The sequence below is a fragment of the Triplophysa rosa genome, linkage group LG21 (assembly GCF_024868665.1).
Source record: "Triplophysa rosa linkage group LG21, Trosa_1v2, whole genome shotgun sequence".
Taxonomy (NCBI): Eukaryota; Metazoa; Chordata; class Actinopteri; order Cypriniformes; family Nemacheilidae; genus Triplophysa; species Triplophysa rosa.
The window spans coordinates 8,094,897-8,113,620 of record NC_079910.1 but is presented as its reverse complement, the minus strand read 5'-3'; the positions used below and the strand labels follow the sequence as shown (position 1 = coordinate 8,113,620).

At 38.9% G+C, this 18,724-nt stretch overlaps 2 protein-coding genes across 6 annotated transcripts; both read right to left on the bottom strand.

Moving 5' to 3' along the window:
- Positions 1–357: 357 nt before the first annotated feature.
- Positions 358–7,441, bottom strand: troap (trophinin associated protein). 5 transcript variants are annotated; one of them, XM_057319449.1, is made up of 16 exons: positions 7,287–7,441; positions 7,029–7,106; positions 6,730–6,940; positions 4,040–4,559; positions 3,770–3,876; positions 3,625–3,676; positions 3,404–3,543; positions 3,250–3,304; positions 2,849–2,988; positions 2,675–2,732; positions 2,518–2,585; positions 2,327–2,406; positions 2,118–2,235; positions 1,726–2,017; positions 1,024–1,196; positions 358–940 (listed from the first exon to the last, which is right to left on the bottom strand). In XM_057319449.1, exons 2-16 carry the CDS (start codon positions 7,082–7,084, stop codon positions 866–868), a joined length of 2,145 nt encoding a protein of 714 aa, XP_057175432.1. In that variant the 5' UTR covers positions 7,085–7,106; positions 7,287–7,441; the 3' UTR covers positions 358–865. The 5 variants fall into 5 exon arrangements, with proteins under 5 accessions (XP_057175432.1, XP_057175429.1, XP_057175433.1 ...); XM_057319446.1 differs by having other exon boundaries at positions 2,118–2,231; positions 2,308–2,406; positions 7,287–7,439; XM_057319450.1 differs by having other exon boundaries at positions 2,118–2,231; positions 2,326–2,406; positions 7,287–7,439.
- A 221-nt stretch (positions 7,442–7,662) lies between these two features.
- phf8 (PHD finger protein 8) lies at positions 7,663–17,212 on the bottom strand. Its single transcript, XM_057319066.1, has 22 exons — positions 16,921–17,212; positions 15,885–16,234; positions 15,685–15,770; positions 15,300–15,420; positions 15,001–15,161; positions 14,771–14,912; positions 14,500–14,686; positions 14,177–14,339; positions 13,914–14,001; positions 13,720–13,826; positions 13,530–13,621; positions 13,336–13,425; positions 12,956–13,255; positions 11,979–12,070; positions 11,731–11,897; positions 11,527–11,612; positions 11,322–11,440; positions 10,907–11,220; positions 10,527–10,622; positions 10,337–10,446; positions 9,799–10,174; positions 7,663–9,690 (listed from the first exon to the last, which is right to left on the bottom strand). Exons 2-22 carry the CDS (start codon positions 15,980–15,982, stop codon positions 9,602–9,604), a joined length of 3,084 nt encoding a protein of 1,027 aa, XP_057175049.1. The 5' UTR covers positions 15,983–16,234; positions 16,921–17,212; the 3' UTR covers positions 7,663–9,601.
- Between the last annotated feature and the right edge of the window lie 1,512 nt (positions 17,213–18,724).

Genomic DNA, 18,724 nt, shown 5'->3' with positions numbered 1-18,724 from the left:
TGGAACCTGTGGCTGTCTTGGCCGTGCTGGAAAGGTTCTGCAACTGGAAATTATTCGATTTTAGTGATTAACGTATTAGAATAGTGTTCCATAGTCACACCCACAGTCTGGTTTACATATACAAAACTCAAGCGTTGTTTTCCATTACCTAAATTAGGTGTGTCACTAAAGGGAAAAATACCTAAATGTTTCAAAAACACTGCCTTGAAGTCCCATAATTCATAAACATGACATTCGGGATGTTTAGCATCCAATGGGGGCATACTTATAGTATGTGTGGATTATGAAGATATAGGAATTTATAAAACGAAGTCACACATTTTATATTACAGTATACAAACTATTCTTGAGGTGATAATGATTTATTAATATATACAGTACCCTCTTGTAATCATAATGTCATAAGAATAGTAACCCAAGACAAAAAGTATTGTGCAATTGATTGAGAAAATATTTCCAGTTAACATTTTGAATTATTCTAACAAATTTAGAATGAGAAACCAAACATATAGCCAGCTTTGCATATACAGTACATTAAGGGGCAAGTCATAAGAACATAATTTCCATGTTGAACGTTTATGAAAAGTTCCATTGTTCTGAAGATATTTACAAAGTCTTGCATTATTTGAACACAATACAGTGAATCTCATTGAAAATAATATTTATTCCAAGACATGATTGTAGTACTTGTGTGGTGCAATAAAAGCATCCATGTGAATCAGTAGCCAATTGCTGTTTATTGCTTACATACACACAAAACAACAGTACACAAACAACAAGTGCAACTAATACAGTTTCAAGCAGACAGACATAAATATGCATAGATGAACTAAAATTCGCATTAGTTTTCAGAGGAGTAGTGCATTCAAGCCCTGATAGATGAACCAGAGGGTACTGGACTCAGACGTATGGGAAAAGTCAGGCCTATAGGTAAAAAACACTGCAGAAAGAAAAGAGACAAAAAACATCCATTCAACTGGTTAGAAAGATCTCCGAAATGAAAAATGAATCTAGATTACTCACAGTAGAATCTTGAAACAGAAGTGTGGTGGCTACAGGGTTTCCACAGCGAGGTTGTAATGGGCAGGATAGTAGGCGAGTGGTATAGGTAGCACATTCCTCATCCAGAATCATCTCTTCTAGAGGAATGTGCCGTCGCCGTAGAGCAGACGCTGAGTGCACGAAGGTAAAAGTTACTGAGAGACAAGAGAAAACATTGAACTAGAAGACTCTTAAAGTGGCAGTTCACCCAAAAATAGAAATTCCTAACCTCTTTTTCTCTTCCTTCGTCATTTCAAACCTGTATGACTTTCTTTCTTCCGCAGAACACAAAAGAAGATATTTTAAGGAAAGTTGGTATCCGAACAGCGCTGGCCCCCATTCATTTCTATTGTATTGGGCCAGTTAACAAAATTCTTCAAAATATCTTCTTTTGTGTTCTGAGGAAGAAAGAAAGTCAAACAGGTTTGAAATGACAAGAGGATGAGTAAATGATGACAGAATTTTTATTTTTTGGTGAACCGTCACTTTAAGGAGGGTTTAAAACAGCTTTTTTCCAGGAAGTCAAACTAACAATGGCATCTTTACGGTTGTTGGGTTGAAAGCATTTTAAGGGTGAATAAATGACACAAAGGAAAATGAATTAGAACATTTGAAGATGAGGTTATTTAAAAACGGAATTTATCACTTGAATTAAGACAAAGAAAGAAAACAAAAGATGATTACCTTTTAATTGACTTTGTGTGCAAGTATTGATTTGTTTAGTCACATCTGAGCTGGAAGTAACCTGTGATCCATTGGTTTGGTTTGACTGGAGTGTAATATGGGCTATAGTGCTGTTTTCTATCACAGGTGCCTCCTGAGGCCGGTCTGACCCACAGAGTCTTTGGCTAGATGAGAAAACAATAACAGAGCCTCTATGTGCTGCTTGTATGAAAGGTTGGCCTGTTTTCTTGCCTTCGTCCTCATTGTGACGATGATTTGATTTTAAAATCTCTTTATTTGTTAGAGGTTCAATCTGTATAAAGAGAAGAAGTCATTCAATAGCTTGCTATATACAGTACGTATGAAAAAACCATGGACTTAAAATGAAACAACTGAAAATAAGTCAAACCTACAGTTTGGTGGCTAGTTGATGTGGTCAGTAGTTGTTTTGAAGTGATGACTTTTTCACCCATCTGGTCATTGTCCAGCTGGTCTGGGTCATCAAATAACCTTTGAACAACATCCTCCTGCCATTCAATCAACATTCAGTGTTAAATTCAAGTTGACATTATTCGGATCAAGCACAAATTTAGAAGAGTTTACCTCTTCAAGCAGGTTTACCTCTTCATGCATTAAGAGTTGAGTGCTGAAACCAGGGGAGTCCCTAAATCGAGACATCCTTTGTGCAGAAAGGATCTTCATCTGTAAATGTACACAAAGTGTAAGATACAGCAAAGCACATCTTCCCAACATGTTTCAGGGAAAAAAACTTGTGAATACAGAATTTAACACAAGACACAAAAGAAGACTCACCGTTGACTGTGATTTGGTGTTTGCAACCCTCCAAGGTGTCCATGTCCTCACGGGTGTTCTGTTTGCGCCTGCACCACAGCAAAGAAACACTTAATGCCCGATAATGGCATTAATCATGATGTCTATACGAAAGCAAGTATTGAAATACCAAACCCACAATAAGACGCTGTGCTGGTTTCTTCTGTCTTAGTCTTTTTTACAGGAACTCGCTGGGCCTGTGGGAAATAAAGTCACATGGTTCAGAACATGTCCCGAACATCATGGTGCACTGATCAGTTGTTATCACATGGTGGCACGTGGCTGGAATGTGAATTTCTTTAAGTTGACTCACAGAGTAAATGGACGTTCCCCTGCCAGTGGGACATGTTGAAACTCTGGGTGTTGCCCCACCAAGAGCCCCCACCCTCACACCTTCATTCTGTAGAATACTGCGCAGGGCTGAAGGGTCGGGGGAGAAGGTCACACTGCTTCCTGGGGGAACATGTCATAAATCACATTATTCATCATTTCCAAAGAGACACAAATCAATGATTTTTATGACATCATTCTGCACTTCAGCTTCTCATTAAACTCCAGGCTGTAAGGTAAACTAAACTCTATTGCTCAATACATCCCACCCTAATTTCCTGTTTTGGTGGAAATCGCATCGATGCATTAAAACAAAGCATTAAAGCTATGCATTTCAAGGTGGTCTTGCTACAACAAAAATGAGACACTAATAATCTGTTTTACCTGTGACTGCAGCAATATCATCCGTCTGAGGCTTCTTTACTGGAACTCTTTGTGCCTAAAGCAAACAATATCAACAATATTTTATGATTTATGTCTATAAAACAAAGCATTTTTCAGTTAAGTATGAATGGACACGTCAATGGAGTGGACTCACAGAATAAAAAGATGTTGGTCTGCCAGTGGGACAGGTTGATATTCTGGGTGTTGCCCCAACACGCTCCACTACTCTCATTGCATCACTCTGTAAAATATTACGTAGTGCTGACGGGTCAGGTGAAAATGCCCCAGCATTGCCTTGAGATGTAAAGGAGACATCTTTAAGAGCTTCTCATATCATTCAGTACACTGAGAATATCATCAAAAAGATTAGTTAACCTGTGGTGTTGACAACGTCATGTTGACTCTTCTTCACAGAAATCCTTTGAGGCTAAAAAATAAAGGTTATAATACTAGACTTTAGACTAAGACACCTTAGCAAACCTGGCTTCATCACTTAACCAAACATCTAGAAATTTCGAACCAGATTATTGGAGGATCCCGGTCCAGAGAGGCAAGTAGACAAGCGTGGCATCACACTTAGAGCTCCAACAGTATTTAATCCTTCACATGAGAGGACATTGTGCATAGCTGATGAAAAAGAAGAAAATGACCCTGCACTTACATGCATAAATCATCAGTAACCAGTGACTAGTAAACGAAACTCGCCATTCACAAACCATGAGTACTACTGAGATCCATGATAAGTACGGAGTCACACTGACAATATCAATCAAGTCAGCATGCAACTCACCTTTAGTGCCTGCATGGCTTTGTGTACCAGAAGCTGATTGAACAATCTGGATGCAGTTTTTGTCCTTTGGTGCTTGACCACTAGAACCAACACCTACATTATTGAGTGAATCTTTACATAAATGACTCAAACCTAAGTCTTCGGGAAGCTTAGACTGTACAAGAGTGATGCTACCCAAACGTGAACTTAAATCAGTTTGACTGCAGCTTCTGGATTCATGCGAGGCTGTGATAGTTGGGTGACCATCACTAGCGTCTAATGATGTAGGTTTGGTTGATGTCGTATGTTCCATGTGACCTACAGTTCGAGGCACAGCAGACTGTGACTTGCTTGCTGATCTGAAGACACCTGGTGTTGCAGCTTTATGGCTTTTCAGTTTTGCTCCCGGTTTTAGGCGGGCAGAAGGTGTCAGGGGTGCTTTTCCACAAGGAACGTCTGTGTTTCTCTGACTGTGCGTGCGTGATTGGGATAAATTGAAAGGAACTGGTTTGGTGCAGATCCTTTTCTTCTGAGCTTTACCCTGTTGACAAAAGACATTTTCAATCATCAATGTGCGACACAAACCCAGGAACAGCTCAATGTTTGTCAGACTTTACAAAAAACAAGTCGTTTTTGCATCTTAAGCCCTATTCGCATGGGATTAGTATTACCTGGGGACCTCTAGACATTTGTAATAATTGCAGAGGTTGTCTGTGATCTTAATCCCGTGCGAATAGGCCTCGTCTCTAATTTGTAAAGTAAAAATTCCCCCACAAATGACCTGTGGGTCCTGTGATAATATTAGTCCTGTGCGAATCGGCATCTCTGTGATTTGGCGGGCTCATATATAATTTTTCAAGGTTTAATCCACCATTTGCGAATAATGGAGGCTGTTTTGAAGTGTTTTGGTATTATTTCGGGTGCTGGGTCATATCCATAAATTACCAGGAGTCTCCCGTTTGTTTATTTATCATGGAAACTCTCGTAACATTTGAGACCCGCGATCGCCGTGATCTTCTGTCCGGTTCACGATCACGGGTCTCAAATGCTTACAGGTACGGTCATATATCATTAAACACATACAACTATAGGCTATACAAACTATACGCAAAGCCTTGTCATCACATCCGGGAAATAAGTCAGTAAATTTGAGTGAAATCACAGGCTTCATTTATCCCTTGCGAATGCGCCACATGAAATACAGATGTGGGGAGGTCATTTATAAATCACACGAGGTCCCCAGATAATACTAATCCCGTGCGAATAGGGCTTTAGCGTCTTTTTACTGGGGAATAGAAGTGACAGTTTGGTTTATTGTAAATTAAGCTCTTTTATCTCAAAAGATTAAGGAAAATTGTATTCATGATATGACACCACAAAAATTTCTTGGCATAGACCAACAATAATGCTGACCCTTTTAACGTTAGAGCAAAAACCAGTCCACACATACACGTGTGAAAAAGTAATTGCCTCCCTTGGTAAACCATGAATTAACTATGATGAATTGAATAACCGAGTTAAATTTCACTAGCCACACTCAAGTCTAATTACTGCCAGACCTGTTGAATCAAGAAATCACTCAAGTAGAACCTGTCTGACAAACTGAAATAGTCTAAAAGATCTCAAATAGCAACACATCATGCCGCGATCTAAAGAAATTCAAGAACAGATGAGAAACAAAGTAACTGAAATGTATCAGTCAAGAAAGGGTTACAAAGCCATTTCTAAGGCTTTGGGACTCCAGGGAAAGCCATTATCCACAAATGGTGGAAGCATGGAACAGTGGTAAACCGAAATTATCCAAGAGCACAACGACGACTCGTCCAGGAGGTCATAAAAGATCCCAGAACAACATCTAAAGAACTGCAGGCCTCACTTGCTTCAGTTAAGGTCAGTGTTCATGATTCTACAATAAGAAAGAATGGATGTAAAAATGGCATCCATGGGAGAGTTCCAAGGCGAAAACCACTGCTGACCAAAAAGAACACAAAGGCTCGTCTCACATTTGCTAAAAAACATCTTGATGATCCCAAAAACTTTTGGGCAAATATTCTGTGGACTGATGAGACAAGGGTTGAACTTTTTGGAAGGTGTGTGTCCCGTTACATCTGGCGTAAAACTAACACAGCATTTCATAAAAAGAACATCATACCAACAGTCAAACATGGTGATGGTCTGGGGCTGCTTTGCAGCTTCAGGACCTGGACGACTGGCCATAATTGATGGAACCATGAAATCTGCTCTCTACCAGAAAATCCTAAAAGAGAATGTCCGGCCATCGGATTGTGACCTCAAGATTAAACGCACTTGGGTTATGCAGCAGGACAATGATCCAAACACACCAGCAAGTCCACCTCTGAATGGCTAAAAAAACAAAATAAAGGTTTTGGAGTGGCCTAGTCAAAGTCCAGACTTAAATCCAATTGAAATGCTGTGGCATGACCTTAAAAAGTCTGTTCATGCTCGAAGACCCTCCAATGTGGCTGAATTAATTCTGCAAAGAAGAGTGGGCCAAAATTCCTCCACAGCGATGTGAAAGACTCATTGCGAGCTTTTCGCAAACGCTTGATTGCAGTTGTTGCACCCACCAAGGGTGGCACAACTAGTTATTAGGTTTAGGGGGCAATTACTTTTTCACATAGGGTCAGAAATGTTTGGATTTGTTTTTTCCCTTAAGAAATAAAACCATTTAAAATCATTTGTGTCCTTACCGAAAGTGGCCTCTGTTCCCATCTGTTCTGTGGTGAGAGGTCATTTCCAGCTGGCTGCAGAGATTTGGCGAGGACTGGAAGCCTACTGACACCTTTCAATTTATTGACTCCCTTTCCACCTTCAGCTGAGGCATTAGGGTCCAGATTCTCAGAGCCTCGTTTAGAAGAGGCTACAGCGGTTAGTTTATTTACCTCCTGTTTCTTTAAAATCCTAAAAGGGGAGATTTTGAACGTATTGAAAAATTCTTTGGCGCATTTAAGACTCGCGGAAGCACCGAATGTCTAAAATATCAACTCACCCTGTTTGGTTCTGAAGAGATCTGTTTTGGAGTCGCAGAGGGTTAGAGGATGCCATCTCGAGGGGGCTTGAGTGTCTACTAACAGGACGAGTATTATTTAAGTTCATCAAATCACCATAACGCAAAATGTCTGACCAATCATTAATATCAAAGCATTAAAACTAAAGTCGTAAGTTTAATAAAAATAAGTCAAAGGTTATATTCTAAGTACATCCATAGTCAGAGTCATTACTTATAAATGTGATAACCCATACGTACCAGCCGAAATTTGTAGATCGTTTTGTAGCTACAAAAATGTGCACCCAGTGCCACTGTTTAGCAGCGCAAATAATCGAAAAAGACACACTGGCGTGTTGACTTCCGGAGTAGTTTGTAAAAAGCGCGCATTTTCATTGGCTGACGCAGACGTTGCATAAACCAATCGGCGAACGAGATTGACACTACTATAGCAACAGAGATGCGGCTTTAAATAACGTGACGTATTTCGTTCATTATTTTCAACGTCTGGCGCACAATGGAAGAGCTAGAAAAGGCCGGGAAAATGTTACAAACACAGACGATGAGATTACAGTCAACATGACACTTGTAGACAGAAGCTTATGACAGAAAACAAACAAACAACGTCGGTACAGGTTTTAAAAATATCTTTTAATAGAGGTCAATTTGAAAAACTGCTCGAGCGTTTTCAAAAATCAAAGGTGGTGATAATAGCAAAAGACAAGATCCAATTATATAAATATTAATTGGGTTCAAATTGAATTTGTTTATAAGTGGTCCTGAATGTATACTCATCACACTACTGTTGATCATTTTGTAACTGTTCTATCAAAATGATATTAGATACAAAACAAACCCTGAGAGGAACTGTGGTTAACACTATTGTTCAAAACAAACTAACAGACAAGAAAAGGATGACTCCTAAAATGCACACAATTGACAAAGTGAATAACTTAAATGTAGGTTTTAATCAAAACATAAAAGTCGGTCCTTGTATATTTTGTGGTTTTTGAATATTTTCTTGATTCTTTACATCATTCCTGTTTCTTTTACTTGTATCTTATTTTTTTAACAACAGAAACCAAGCAGCCATTATTTCACATTTGCCAGAAACCAGTATAAAAAATTTAAAGATATGCACAATTTAAATAGGAGAGGTTGCCAAAGGCACAGACGTATCATATGTAAAGTAACACAACTCAGGAATGATGACAAGCAATATACACAAAAACCTCAAAATATTCCAGAAATATCCTTAAATTTTTGTAGAATAATCTTTAAAAAAATAATAAAGGTACCTTTAAGAGGATATTTTAACAACTGTCTTTCTCCCTGTGATCAAAACCATTTTCAAAATGGGATTCTAGTCACATTTGGGTGGCATAACATCAGTTGGGCGGGGTTAAGATCAGTGACACTTTTCAGAAGAATAATAGTTACAGTTAAATATTTACACTGGCCCACATATTTAAAGACGACCAATATTTTTGGTGCTTATTATAGACAAAGGTCAAAGAAAATGACAAAAAATATTGTTGCCATTACATAATAAAAATCACAAGAAAATGTTTAACTTGCCAATGGAGTATTAAAAAGTATATTACATTACAATTAATATTACCAAGTGGGGGGGGGGAATTAACAATAAATTGACACACAATAAAATACATTAACTTTATCACATTGCTATTATTATAAGCATCGATGAAAAAACAGCGTAATTACTCTATACAAATAAAACAAACTAAACTCTTATGCTAGGTTTTTTTATACAAGGTGTGTCAAGAAAGACTTCATTGCAATAAAATCTTTCAAATAAAAAACAAACATCAAATCTGTACACTGAAACCTCAGAATTCCCCTTCCGACCAAAACTGTTTTTGTGTCCTTTTCATTGACTAAAATGTGCACAACCACCAAACCCAGCAGTCTACAGTTTAACTTGGACGTATATGGGAAGGAAAACAAGAAATGCTGGCCAAACAGTGGCAGGACATTGTACAGCCCATGCTATAATGGAACACAAACAAAACAAAACTTAAAATATATACACATCTAAATACAATTGTTAATAAAAATGTGTTAGTACACTAAAGTAAAACATTCTTCAACAAGCAAAGACTTGACTACAGGAATTAATCTACAGAAATGACAGTCAATGGTGTATCAAATTGCCTTTTATGTAATAAAATATGATATTAGCACATACTACACAAAGAAAGTAAACAAATAACATGGATGGCTTTAGGAGGTTAGACAAATAGCCATGAGAAAGTTGTGACATGTACAAATTTCTAAGATGATGAATGTACTGAAGAATCTAATCTTCTCATCCAGGACAGTTCAAACAACCATCAACATGCTCTACAAAATTCATGAAATTCAAGATTTCCCTTCACAAATGTTCTCACTGCAAAAGTTACCATTTGTGTCACTGAATAAACCAGGCAAGTGTGACACTAACCAGAAAACAGTCCAAACCAGTTTTTTAACACCAAACCAGTCAGTTTTACTTCTTTTTCATCCTTATTTGTTCTCTCCATCTCTACTGTTCCCTGCAGTCTCCATGTTATCTCTTACAGGAGAAGCTTGCCGTTTCTATGGATTTTCAGAATCTTTCCCAGTCTCTGTTTAGCTGTTGCAAGTCCTTTCTTTGGACGTTTTGCTGTAAAAAAAAAAAAAAAAGATTAGTCTCCAAACAGGGTAGATGTGACATTTCAACCAAAATTAAGTGACCTGTTTAACGTGTCAAAGAGTGTCTGATTCGGTTTACCTTGACATGATCCTCCCGATGTTGGAGAACCCATCCCCCCAGGTGAGAGAGCTGAGGGAGAGTAGCTGGTACTGTTTTGAGGAGAGAGTGAGGATCGTCTTGAGGTCAGGAACACACCAGGTGCCATGGCTCCACTTCCTCTCGGACCCCCTGGGCTGAACGGGCCTGGTCCTGCTGTGTACTCGTGATCCAGCAGGCTGGCAGAATAAACCTCCACTCTTCGCTCCTCCACGATGCAGTCCACTGGAGGATCAGAAGGCAGAGGAGGAGACACGGGCGCAGAGTCGGGCTGATGCTGGGCAACACTAGAATGTACTTTCTCCTGAGAGACCTTCTTCTTTGTGTATTTGCGTTTGGTTATGGTTTTCTGTTGTTCCTAGATTTGAAGAAAATTAAACTTGTTAGGCTGTCCAATAATAATTGACCTTGCATATCAACACTAACAAAAACGTACCATGGTATTATACATAATATTTATAATCATTTTATGTGCAAGTAAAACTCCACATCAGGAAAAAAATGGAGATGATAAACTCACCTGTTGTGCCAGTTTGGCAGCAGCAGCTGCAAGCCCGGTTTCCACAGATGCCACCCTGGCACCCTCTCTCACTGGTCTCTCCTGTTTGGGCAGTGTTGGGGTCACACGGGCTGAGGATGTGTAGACAAATTGTTTATAATAAATCCACAAAGTAAAAAATACAAATGAATTGCGGTATTAATGTGGTTACCTTTAGGACTCCAAGGGGTATCGTCCCAGTTCCGCTTTCTTTTCATTTTAGACTTGTTTATGTGGTCCTCTTCATCTGATTCTAGTGATGGATACACTAAAGAGAGGCAGAGTTTGTTTTTGTTGAATTTCATCATGAATACTCTATACTCTACTTTACTAAAGCATGTCATTTCCTTCATGTCAAATTTATTAAATACAGTATATTCAATTCCTTTCACATTAAAATGTTACAATTATAATACATCAAGTTTTCAAAAACATTTAACTTAGCACTATTCGAAAACAATCATTAAGTTTGCTATTCTGTCATACGGACATGTTGATCTTCCATGTACTTTAGCACCCCTCGTATAAATGATGAAAAACCTTTGAGCCCACCATAATCTGAGTCTTTAAAGCATGTTCCCAGTGTCTCCTGTTCATCTAGGCTCTCTTCATCACTCAGGTGCCGTGCCGGACGTTTAATGGGCCGTTTGCCTGGCCTCTGAATGATCTTCTCAGCCTTCTTGACTCCACCACCGACCCATCCCGCTCTGCCTCTTTTCTCCTTCATGAGCCCCAGCATCTCACCCCCTCCAGAGACAGACAGAGGAGAGGAAGAGGAGGAAGAGGATGAGGAAGATGGAGGGTTGGCCATGGAAAGCATGCCCTGGATGGCATCTCTGGTGCTGGGGGAGGCTGGTGCTTCCTCGCTTTGTAACAAAAACATGACAATTATTACAATTACATTATACATTATCTAAAACACTTTCATATTACTTGTATCACTTATATTGAGCAGCGTGATATGTACCTCAGTGCAGAATCCAGACCCGCCACCTGTTTGCTTGCCTTGAGTAAATCCAAAATGCCACCTGCTCCCCCTTTCACACCCTGAACTGTGAGCATCTCTTCATCTGTGGTGTAATCCTCCTATTTAACAACAACCAGATTTTAAACCAGTGACAACCAAACAACCTGAGATAATCATAAAGCCCACCCAGGAGAGACATGCGTACCTCAATATCAAAGTCCACTTCTCCAGGCTCACGGATTCTGTGGGGGTCGCTGCATGGTTTGGCCCGAGGTAGTTTCCTTGGTAGCCCTTGATAAGATCAGTGGATAAACAAAGTATTAGTATATTCCAGGGTATTCTATTGGGAACTATCAGGTAGTTACATTTTGTTTGGCTGTATTATATATAAATGGAGGCAAGGATTTACCAGCTAGTTTCTTTTTGCTTGGTAGAGATGGTCTACGGCGAGGTGGAGGGGTTTCATCAATCTGAAGCTCATCTTCTGAATCAAAGTCAGACAAGGTACTCATGTGAGGCTGGAACTGCTGTAGTGAACTCCCTGCTCCATTTGCACTGCCAGCACGACCCTTCTTCCTAAGAGAGGAAGAGAAGGGATTAATGAGGATGTAGAATCCTCATACAAGGGAAATGGGCTAAAAAAGATAACAGCCCTACCCTTGAATCTTTCCATTAGCCAGCACGAGCTTGAGCTTGCTTTTGTTGATTTTCTCCTCAAAGTCATCTAGACAGTCGTCAGGCAGCTCAACCTGAAAAAACAATTTCTATTCTTTACAAAGACTGGGAAAACCATAACACTAGCTGCTATGGAATAAAATGGATTTAAGCATTTACAACATCAAAAAAAGTATATATTTTTAAATCAGTAAACAACATCAATTTACCACAAAATATTTCAATGCTATACTTTAAAATTTCAGAAAATTACTCTTTTATATAAAATAAAATGTAAATTAAAGTACATTAATGTAAATGTTATTATGCCCATGTTAAATTCTTGCTTGTTTTAACATCGTGTTTAAAGAGTAAATACTACAATGTCCTTAAAATCACATTTCATGCCGTGTGTAATGTTGCTGTGTGTGAATGTAAGCAGTCAAGTTGTAAAGCCGAAAGTGAACGAATAACAAAGTTATTGGCTTGGGAAAAAAGGAGTCGACTCTGAATCACGCGAACGAATCTGTGTAATGCCCGCCTACGTTCCATTTGCGGCACTGCACGCGGTAGACCAATCACAGCAGATTGACCAATCAGATCAGAGTAGGCTGACAGAAAGGAGGGGATTAGACAGATGAATCGCCGAACGAATCATCTGAGAGTCAATCAAGAAGTAAGGTAATAATAACTGTCTATTATTAGAAAACGGAAGTGTTTTTACACCTTGTATGTACGTAAGCTTGTTGTTGACACTTTATAAACCAAAGTAGGACCTTAAAAACCACAAATTATATACTCTTTAACAATTTATTTTAACATATATAATTTATATGTGCATATCTAAAATACATATATATTAATGAAGCCCATAAGTCTTTTCTAATATTGCACAGTTAAAAAACGTACATTTGTCAGATTTTAAGGGTAGTTAAATATCCTTTTTTTCTGAAAAAAAAAAAACAAGGCAAAAACTTTACCTTGCTCTTTTTGACTTTGCACCCTGGCTGGAATTTCTTGAGCGTGTGTTTAGTGTGAATCTCCAGCAGATCAAGCTCTCCAGCTTCTGTCTTTATGCCTTTCTGGCTCTTTTTCTTTGCTCCTAAAGGGCCTAAATCCCCTCCTCCAAACCCATCCTTTGTCTTTGGGCCTCTCTTTTTACCCGGGGGTCTGCCAGAAGTGAGGGAAGTGTTTACAGGAGCTTTGAGGTGAGGAGATGGAAGACCCTGCGAGCCACCAAAGGGTGTCCCGCTCCTGCCAATGTTCTGCTGGAAGATATCCTGCGTAATAAACATGGTAAACAAATTAGTAAAAATGTATGAATTTAATTTATAAAAATCTAAGCCTGAGCTACTCTCACCTCAACCAGACGTATCTCTTTAGCCAGGTCCTTTACTAGCTGCTGGGTCTTTATGGTCTCTGGAATCTCGTGATCATGATCAGCCAGGGACTGAATATGCCAAAACCAACCAAAACAATTATTGTGTTACAATGGTAACAATAGTATATTAAGACAGTTGAGACAGAGTTTTGAATGCAAAAAATTTGACTTACCTCCTTGCGTGTCCAGGTACGGAAAGCGTTGTTGAGAGCTTTGGCTCCATGGACCAAGTAAGTGGCAGGATGCCGTCGATTCTCTCTCAAACCTAAAGTTGATTGAAATGTGAACAATAAAAGAATAAATGTTGCACTACAACTAAAACAGGTTACAAAACACGTCTTGCTTTTTGAAGAGAAGACTCACCTCTGAAGGTGTCTAGCAGATGCTTTCCAACATACCAACACACGGTCTCAAAATTTGGAAAGCTGAACAAGTCTGCTGTGCTCAGACGCTTCTCTATTTCATACGCACTGATGGAAAAACAGTAAAATTCATTTCAACTTCAGTCCAATAATAGACCGTATACATTTGGGAAATGAACAGAATTGTAATCTCACCGAAGCTGCATGTCAATGTTGAGGCTGTGAAGAAAATTTCCGCCAAATGCCAAACAGTCCACAGGGGTCAGGACAGCATGAATCCAGCCTGGTAAAAAGAAATTGAGGGATAAAGAATCAAAAGCCACTATGAATTTCAACATAAATTCTCTTAAGCAATCTTTGTGTATTTTAACTGGATATTAGCATAAATTGTATTTGATTAAACGTATTTATGCACTATAAAAAAAAAGGCAGTTTGTGATGTGACTAAAACACATTACCTGTTGGGATGAAGAGGGTGTTTCCTTGCTTAAGTGAACATTTGTAGCACATGTCTACCTGGTCCCCAAAAAACAACTCATTCTGATTGGAGGATGAACTCCAGCGCTCAAAAAGAGCCAGGTTAGCAGTGGTAGGACGAATGAGGTAAAAAATCTTTTCACCCTGAAATGGATACAAAGAAAATATCAAACAAAAGGAATTCAAAGCATGACACTTTCTTCAGTAAGTACACTGTTACGCCTCTCTTACACATACAGAGACATTTGATATTCACTAATAAGGTATTGCACATGATTTATAGAATATGAAATAACTATTTCACCCTGAGTACGTGGTACCACACAGAGGTTCCTCCAAAGTCGATGTGGAAGTCTGTGTAACTGTCCTTCACCCCCATCAGGCAATATTTCTGCACATTAGGCCTCTCAAAGACAGATTCCTCAGGCCAGAGGTTTTCCACCCATGACAGCTTCCTCACTATCTTTGGTGTCTCCACCAGATTTGACAACCTAGGGCGGGCAAAAATAGATTTTCTGACTTACAACTAGGCCTTCAAGAAGTGTAATAATATAAACATCTGATAAAACAACTACCTGGTGTCTGAGAACTCCAGACTGATCACATTGAGCACTCGGTCTCTGTTTGGGCTGTTATAGTACTCGACAAACTCTCCAAGTTTCATCTTCAGGTCTGCTTGGCGGTTGACATCAATCACATCAATTTCCTTGTCAGAACCTATGATGCGACATGTAGTAAACTTTCAGCTTCTTTCCAAAAAATGAATGTGCAGCAGAATATGTAGAAAATGACTCCGGGTCTTTACCAATATAATGCTCTACATCTGTTACAGAGAAAGACAGTGGGGGCAGATTCATTCCCAAGCCATCTCTCCTGAGAACCAGGACTGGGACACTGAAGGAACGTTCCTCTAGAAATTCGACTGTTAGTTGGGGTCCCGTCGGCTTCAGCACGATTTCATCAGCACTTCGATATAAACAATCAATATGACGTATTAATGATATTTTACACAGAGTAAGCTTTAAAGTGTAAATTAAGACACCTAGTGGACTAAGTTTACATGCCAATGTGACTCAGTAAGCCAAACCACTTGAAAAACTTTACCTGGGAAACGTACGACTGCGTAACTCTCTGACAAACTGAGCGCTGCCCGTCTTAACAGGACGCGCTGAGTCTCTCCCCCCTCCACCATCAGAGTGCTTCAATGCTCCTCGTCGTTTACGCACTGAAAGGAAAACAGAAAAGATGGTGACCACTTTCACACAAGCTTGAGCTGACCTACACCGATTTGGTGCAGGCAGAGCTGCTCCATTTATAGTGATGCAGATGTCTATTCTTATTATGCAATTGACTCAGTATTAATACAGGCTTTGTTTACATGAAATAAAATCTTTGCTAAAAGAAAAATATATTAAATCGTTTACACCAACACCAATGCCATAAACAACAGCGGTGTCTTAAAAAAAAGAACGCCATACATGGTACTTACTAACAGAAGGTCCATGTGTCACCTGGCAGTTAGGACAGTGATACAGATCAATTTCTGCTGCTTTGTCCTCTTCCACACCAACACAACTAAATAAACAACCCCACGAAGAATTCATTTACATTCATGTATATCATTACACCACTTAGAATGCATTATAGTAGTAGTTCTTTCATTTATATACACAAAACTTACAAACTCACCTTCCATGAAACCAGTCCTGACAAACATCACACTCAATCATGAATCGAGTGACATCGTAAGGAAGCCGACACAGGCAGTAAACAGGAACAGATGCCATTCTAAAGTCTCAGGCTAACAGTCAATGTAAAAAGTCTTATAATGTGGTATTGCTTATTTTAAAGACACGGGTTACTTAGTCGCCCTCTGTGGAGTCAAAAGCAGTTTATCTTCAGATCTCTTGAAGATGAAATGTAGCTGCAGATGAAGTATACTGGCAGTGGGAACCGCTCTTGGTCAACCGGTGACAGCGCTTTGCTACTATGACCACCGCAGTCAAATAGGGCACTAGGTGCATACCATGACAGGGCACCTGTGCAGACAGCAATGGAGATTTAGTTAATAAACTTTAAGACTCATACCTAACGAGTGAAGACGTGAAATCAATATTGAATGATAAACACGAGACTAATTTTTTCCCTCACGTTTTATATAGAAGAAGAGTCTGTGCTTACATTCATTACGATAGCTTAAAACACATTCGTGCATTAGCTTTTTATTACTGCACATTTATTAAGTCGAGTTATTAACTACGTTATAACATAAAGGTTAACTATTCATATTCGTAGAACTCGTTGTATCATAAAGTATAGATCCTATCCACCCTTAACTCTTTAAACTGGAACGATGGGAGAATAACCGAAAGCTACTGGTCGTCAGGTTTTTAATCCTAAAGCAATATTTATTTAATTGTGAGTTCTTCTTTTATTTGATTGTGCCTGTGGTATGTAATAGCTGTAAACATTTCGTTAGAACACAACAGCTGGCAGCTAGCATGTATGCTAATAACATAGCATGTTGATCAACGTCCATAACTACGTGAATCTGCCTAATCTCTGTGTTTACTACATAAAAACGATACGTTACTGAAGAAACTCACAAATCTGAACATAAACGTGTCCAAGATATGTCATATAAAGATTAATATTATGCAACTCATTGCAAATACAAAGACTTGTTGCAGCGCGCGCAATGTTGAGAAGCGCTGTTGGGTCTTACCGGGTGTCGAATGCTGCGAGTGTCCCGTGGGCCGAGCGCAACATGCCGGATCAAATGTTTGGGAAAATCCGAAGCCTGTGCGGCCTGTTTCAACACAACAAGATCCTTTATAATGCCTTATACTTCTGTCGTTCTTAAGTGTTTAACCGGGTGGAGTGAATGAACAAATGGTAAACGTTGTCAAAAAAATACAATACACAACTGAGAGACAAATTTTGTATGAAATTCATAACGTTTCGATCTCCATTCCTATAAATCCATCCCAAACCGTCCGTGCAGCGACCACTGTCTGCTGGAGAGGGAACAATAAAGTTGCTTCGCATGTTGGTCAATGTGGCAGAACAGTGAAGGCAGTGCAGACCCATTCAGTATAACACAGTTTATATAATATTATATTATATTGTTTGTAATATAATAAAATATAAGATAATATATTAATTAGATTAAAAAATCATATAATAAAAAACACTATTCTTGTTTTGAACTACAAAACATATTTGAACGGGTTTGTTTCTCTTAAATGAAATTACTTGATAACCTTTTAGCTATATTTTGAATTATCAGCACTATAACCATTGTCAAAGTGAATCCCATGACCTATGTTCTTGCATAAACCAACCAGGCTAACAAAAAACTTTAGTAGCCTTTTTCATTAAAGCAAACATCCTGTCTGCTGTGAAGCAAACATCAATAATTATATTCTGTCAAACATGCTGAAAAATATGAATATACATATTCTTTAGACGAATAACTAAAAACAAATAGTAAATATTTAAAATCTAATAAAAGTTAAATTAATAATTCACACAAAAAATTAAATTGTTTTCCTATTTAATAATGTCATTCCAGGCCTATAACTTTCTTCTGCACAACACAAAAGAAGATATTTTGAGGAACGTTGGTAACCAAACAACATTGGACCTCACTGACTTCCACAATAAGGAGACAAAACCACTGAGACATTTCTCTCTTTCTTGTGTTGCTCAGATGGAAAAGTTATTTTTATTTTTGGGTGAACTATCTAAACACCTCAGTCTGTTGACCAGCAGATGGAGACATCAACTAAATGATCAGATGTGTTGTTAAAAGTCAAGCTCCACCACATTTGAGTTGGTTTGTCAGTTCATACTGGTTCATTCTTAATGATTAACTTTTCTATACATTTTTTGCAGTTATGTTTTTCTTTTTAGGTGTAAGGTTTTGTTTGCACTTATTTAAATAAATAATATGAGGATGAACATAAATACATATATTTTTAGGGGCACAGGATAATGCAAAATAGCAAATAGGTCAAAAAATGGGGACCAAAGGTAAAGGAATAATTGAAAAATCAGTCTTGATCAACAAATTATCTAGATAATACTGTACATGACCCTCATTTTCTTTGGTGTTTAAAGCAGTTTCTGTGTTCAACTGTGTGTAGTTTTCTTGATCTTGTTCATGCCGGGCATACAATAATTGTATTGGTTTCAGCTACAGCCCAGTGATTTTTAAAGTGGAACTAGTCTCATTATGACTGCCTGCTTAACACTAAATTGTGGCCCCCACACTCACCAAATAATCTACAGCGCTTCATTCCAGCTGTACGCCATCCAGCTCTTGAGATCTGCCTCTCAGCCTCCGTGCTGGTGGTCAGGCCTGGATGTGGGGTGGGCTGGCCTGGCCTGGCCTGGCTTCAGCATTTGCGGCTCCCATCACACATTGATGAATTGATTGCTGCATTGCTGCCAGTGAGTCTGTGCCCTGGGCGAGGGCGCCCCGGTTACGGGAGGGAATCCCAGCTATGGCACCCGCCATGGTGCCG

What these genes read in the sequence shown, in the direction of transcription:
- troap (XM_057319446.1), bottom strand. Translation starts at nt 7,084, where the DNA reads ATGGCATCCTCTAACCCTCTGCGACTCCAAAACAGATCTCTTCAGAAC. An exon ending in AACCAGCACAGCGTCTTATT is followed by an intron (nt 2,586 to 2,674) that starts GTGGGTTTGGTA and finishes GCTGTGGTGCAG; the next exon opens with GCGCAAACAGAACACCCGTG. An exon ending in ACACCAAATCACAGTCAACG is followed by an intron (nt 2,407 to 2,517) that starts GTGAGTCTTCTT and finishes GTACATTTACAG; the next exon opens with ATGAAGATCCTTTCTGCACA.
- phf8 (XM_057319066.1), bottom strand. Translation starts at nt 15,982, where the DNA reads ATGGCATCTGTTCCTGTTTACTGCCTGTGTCGGCTTCCTTACGATGTC. An exon ending in CAGGACTGGTTTCATGGAAG is followed by an intron (nt 15,771 to 15,884) that starts GTGAGTTTGTAA and finishes TTGTTTATTTAG; the next exon opens with TTGTGTTGGTGTGGAAGAGG. An exon ending in AACATTGACATGCAGCTTCG is followed by an intron (nt 13,827 to 13,913) that starts GTGAGATTACAA and finishes TTTTTCCATCAG; the next exon opens with TGCGTATGAAATAGAGAAGC.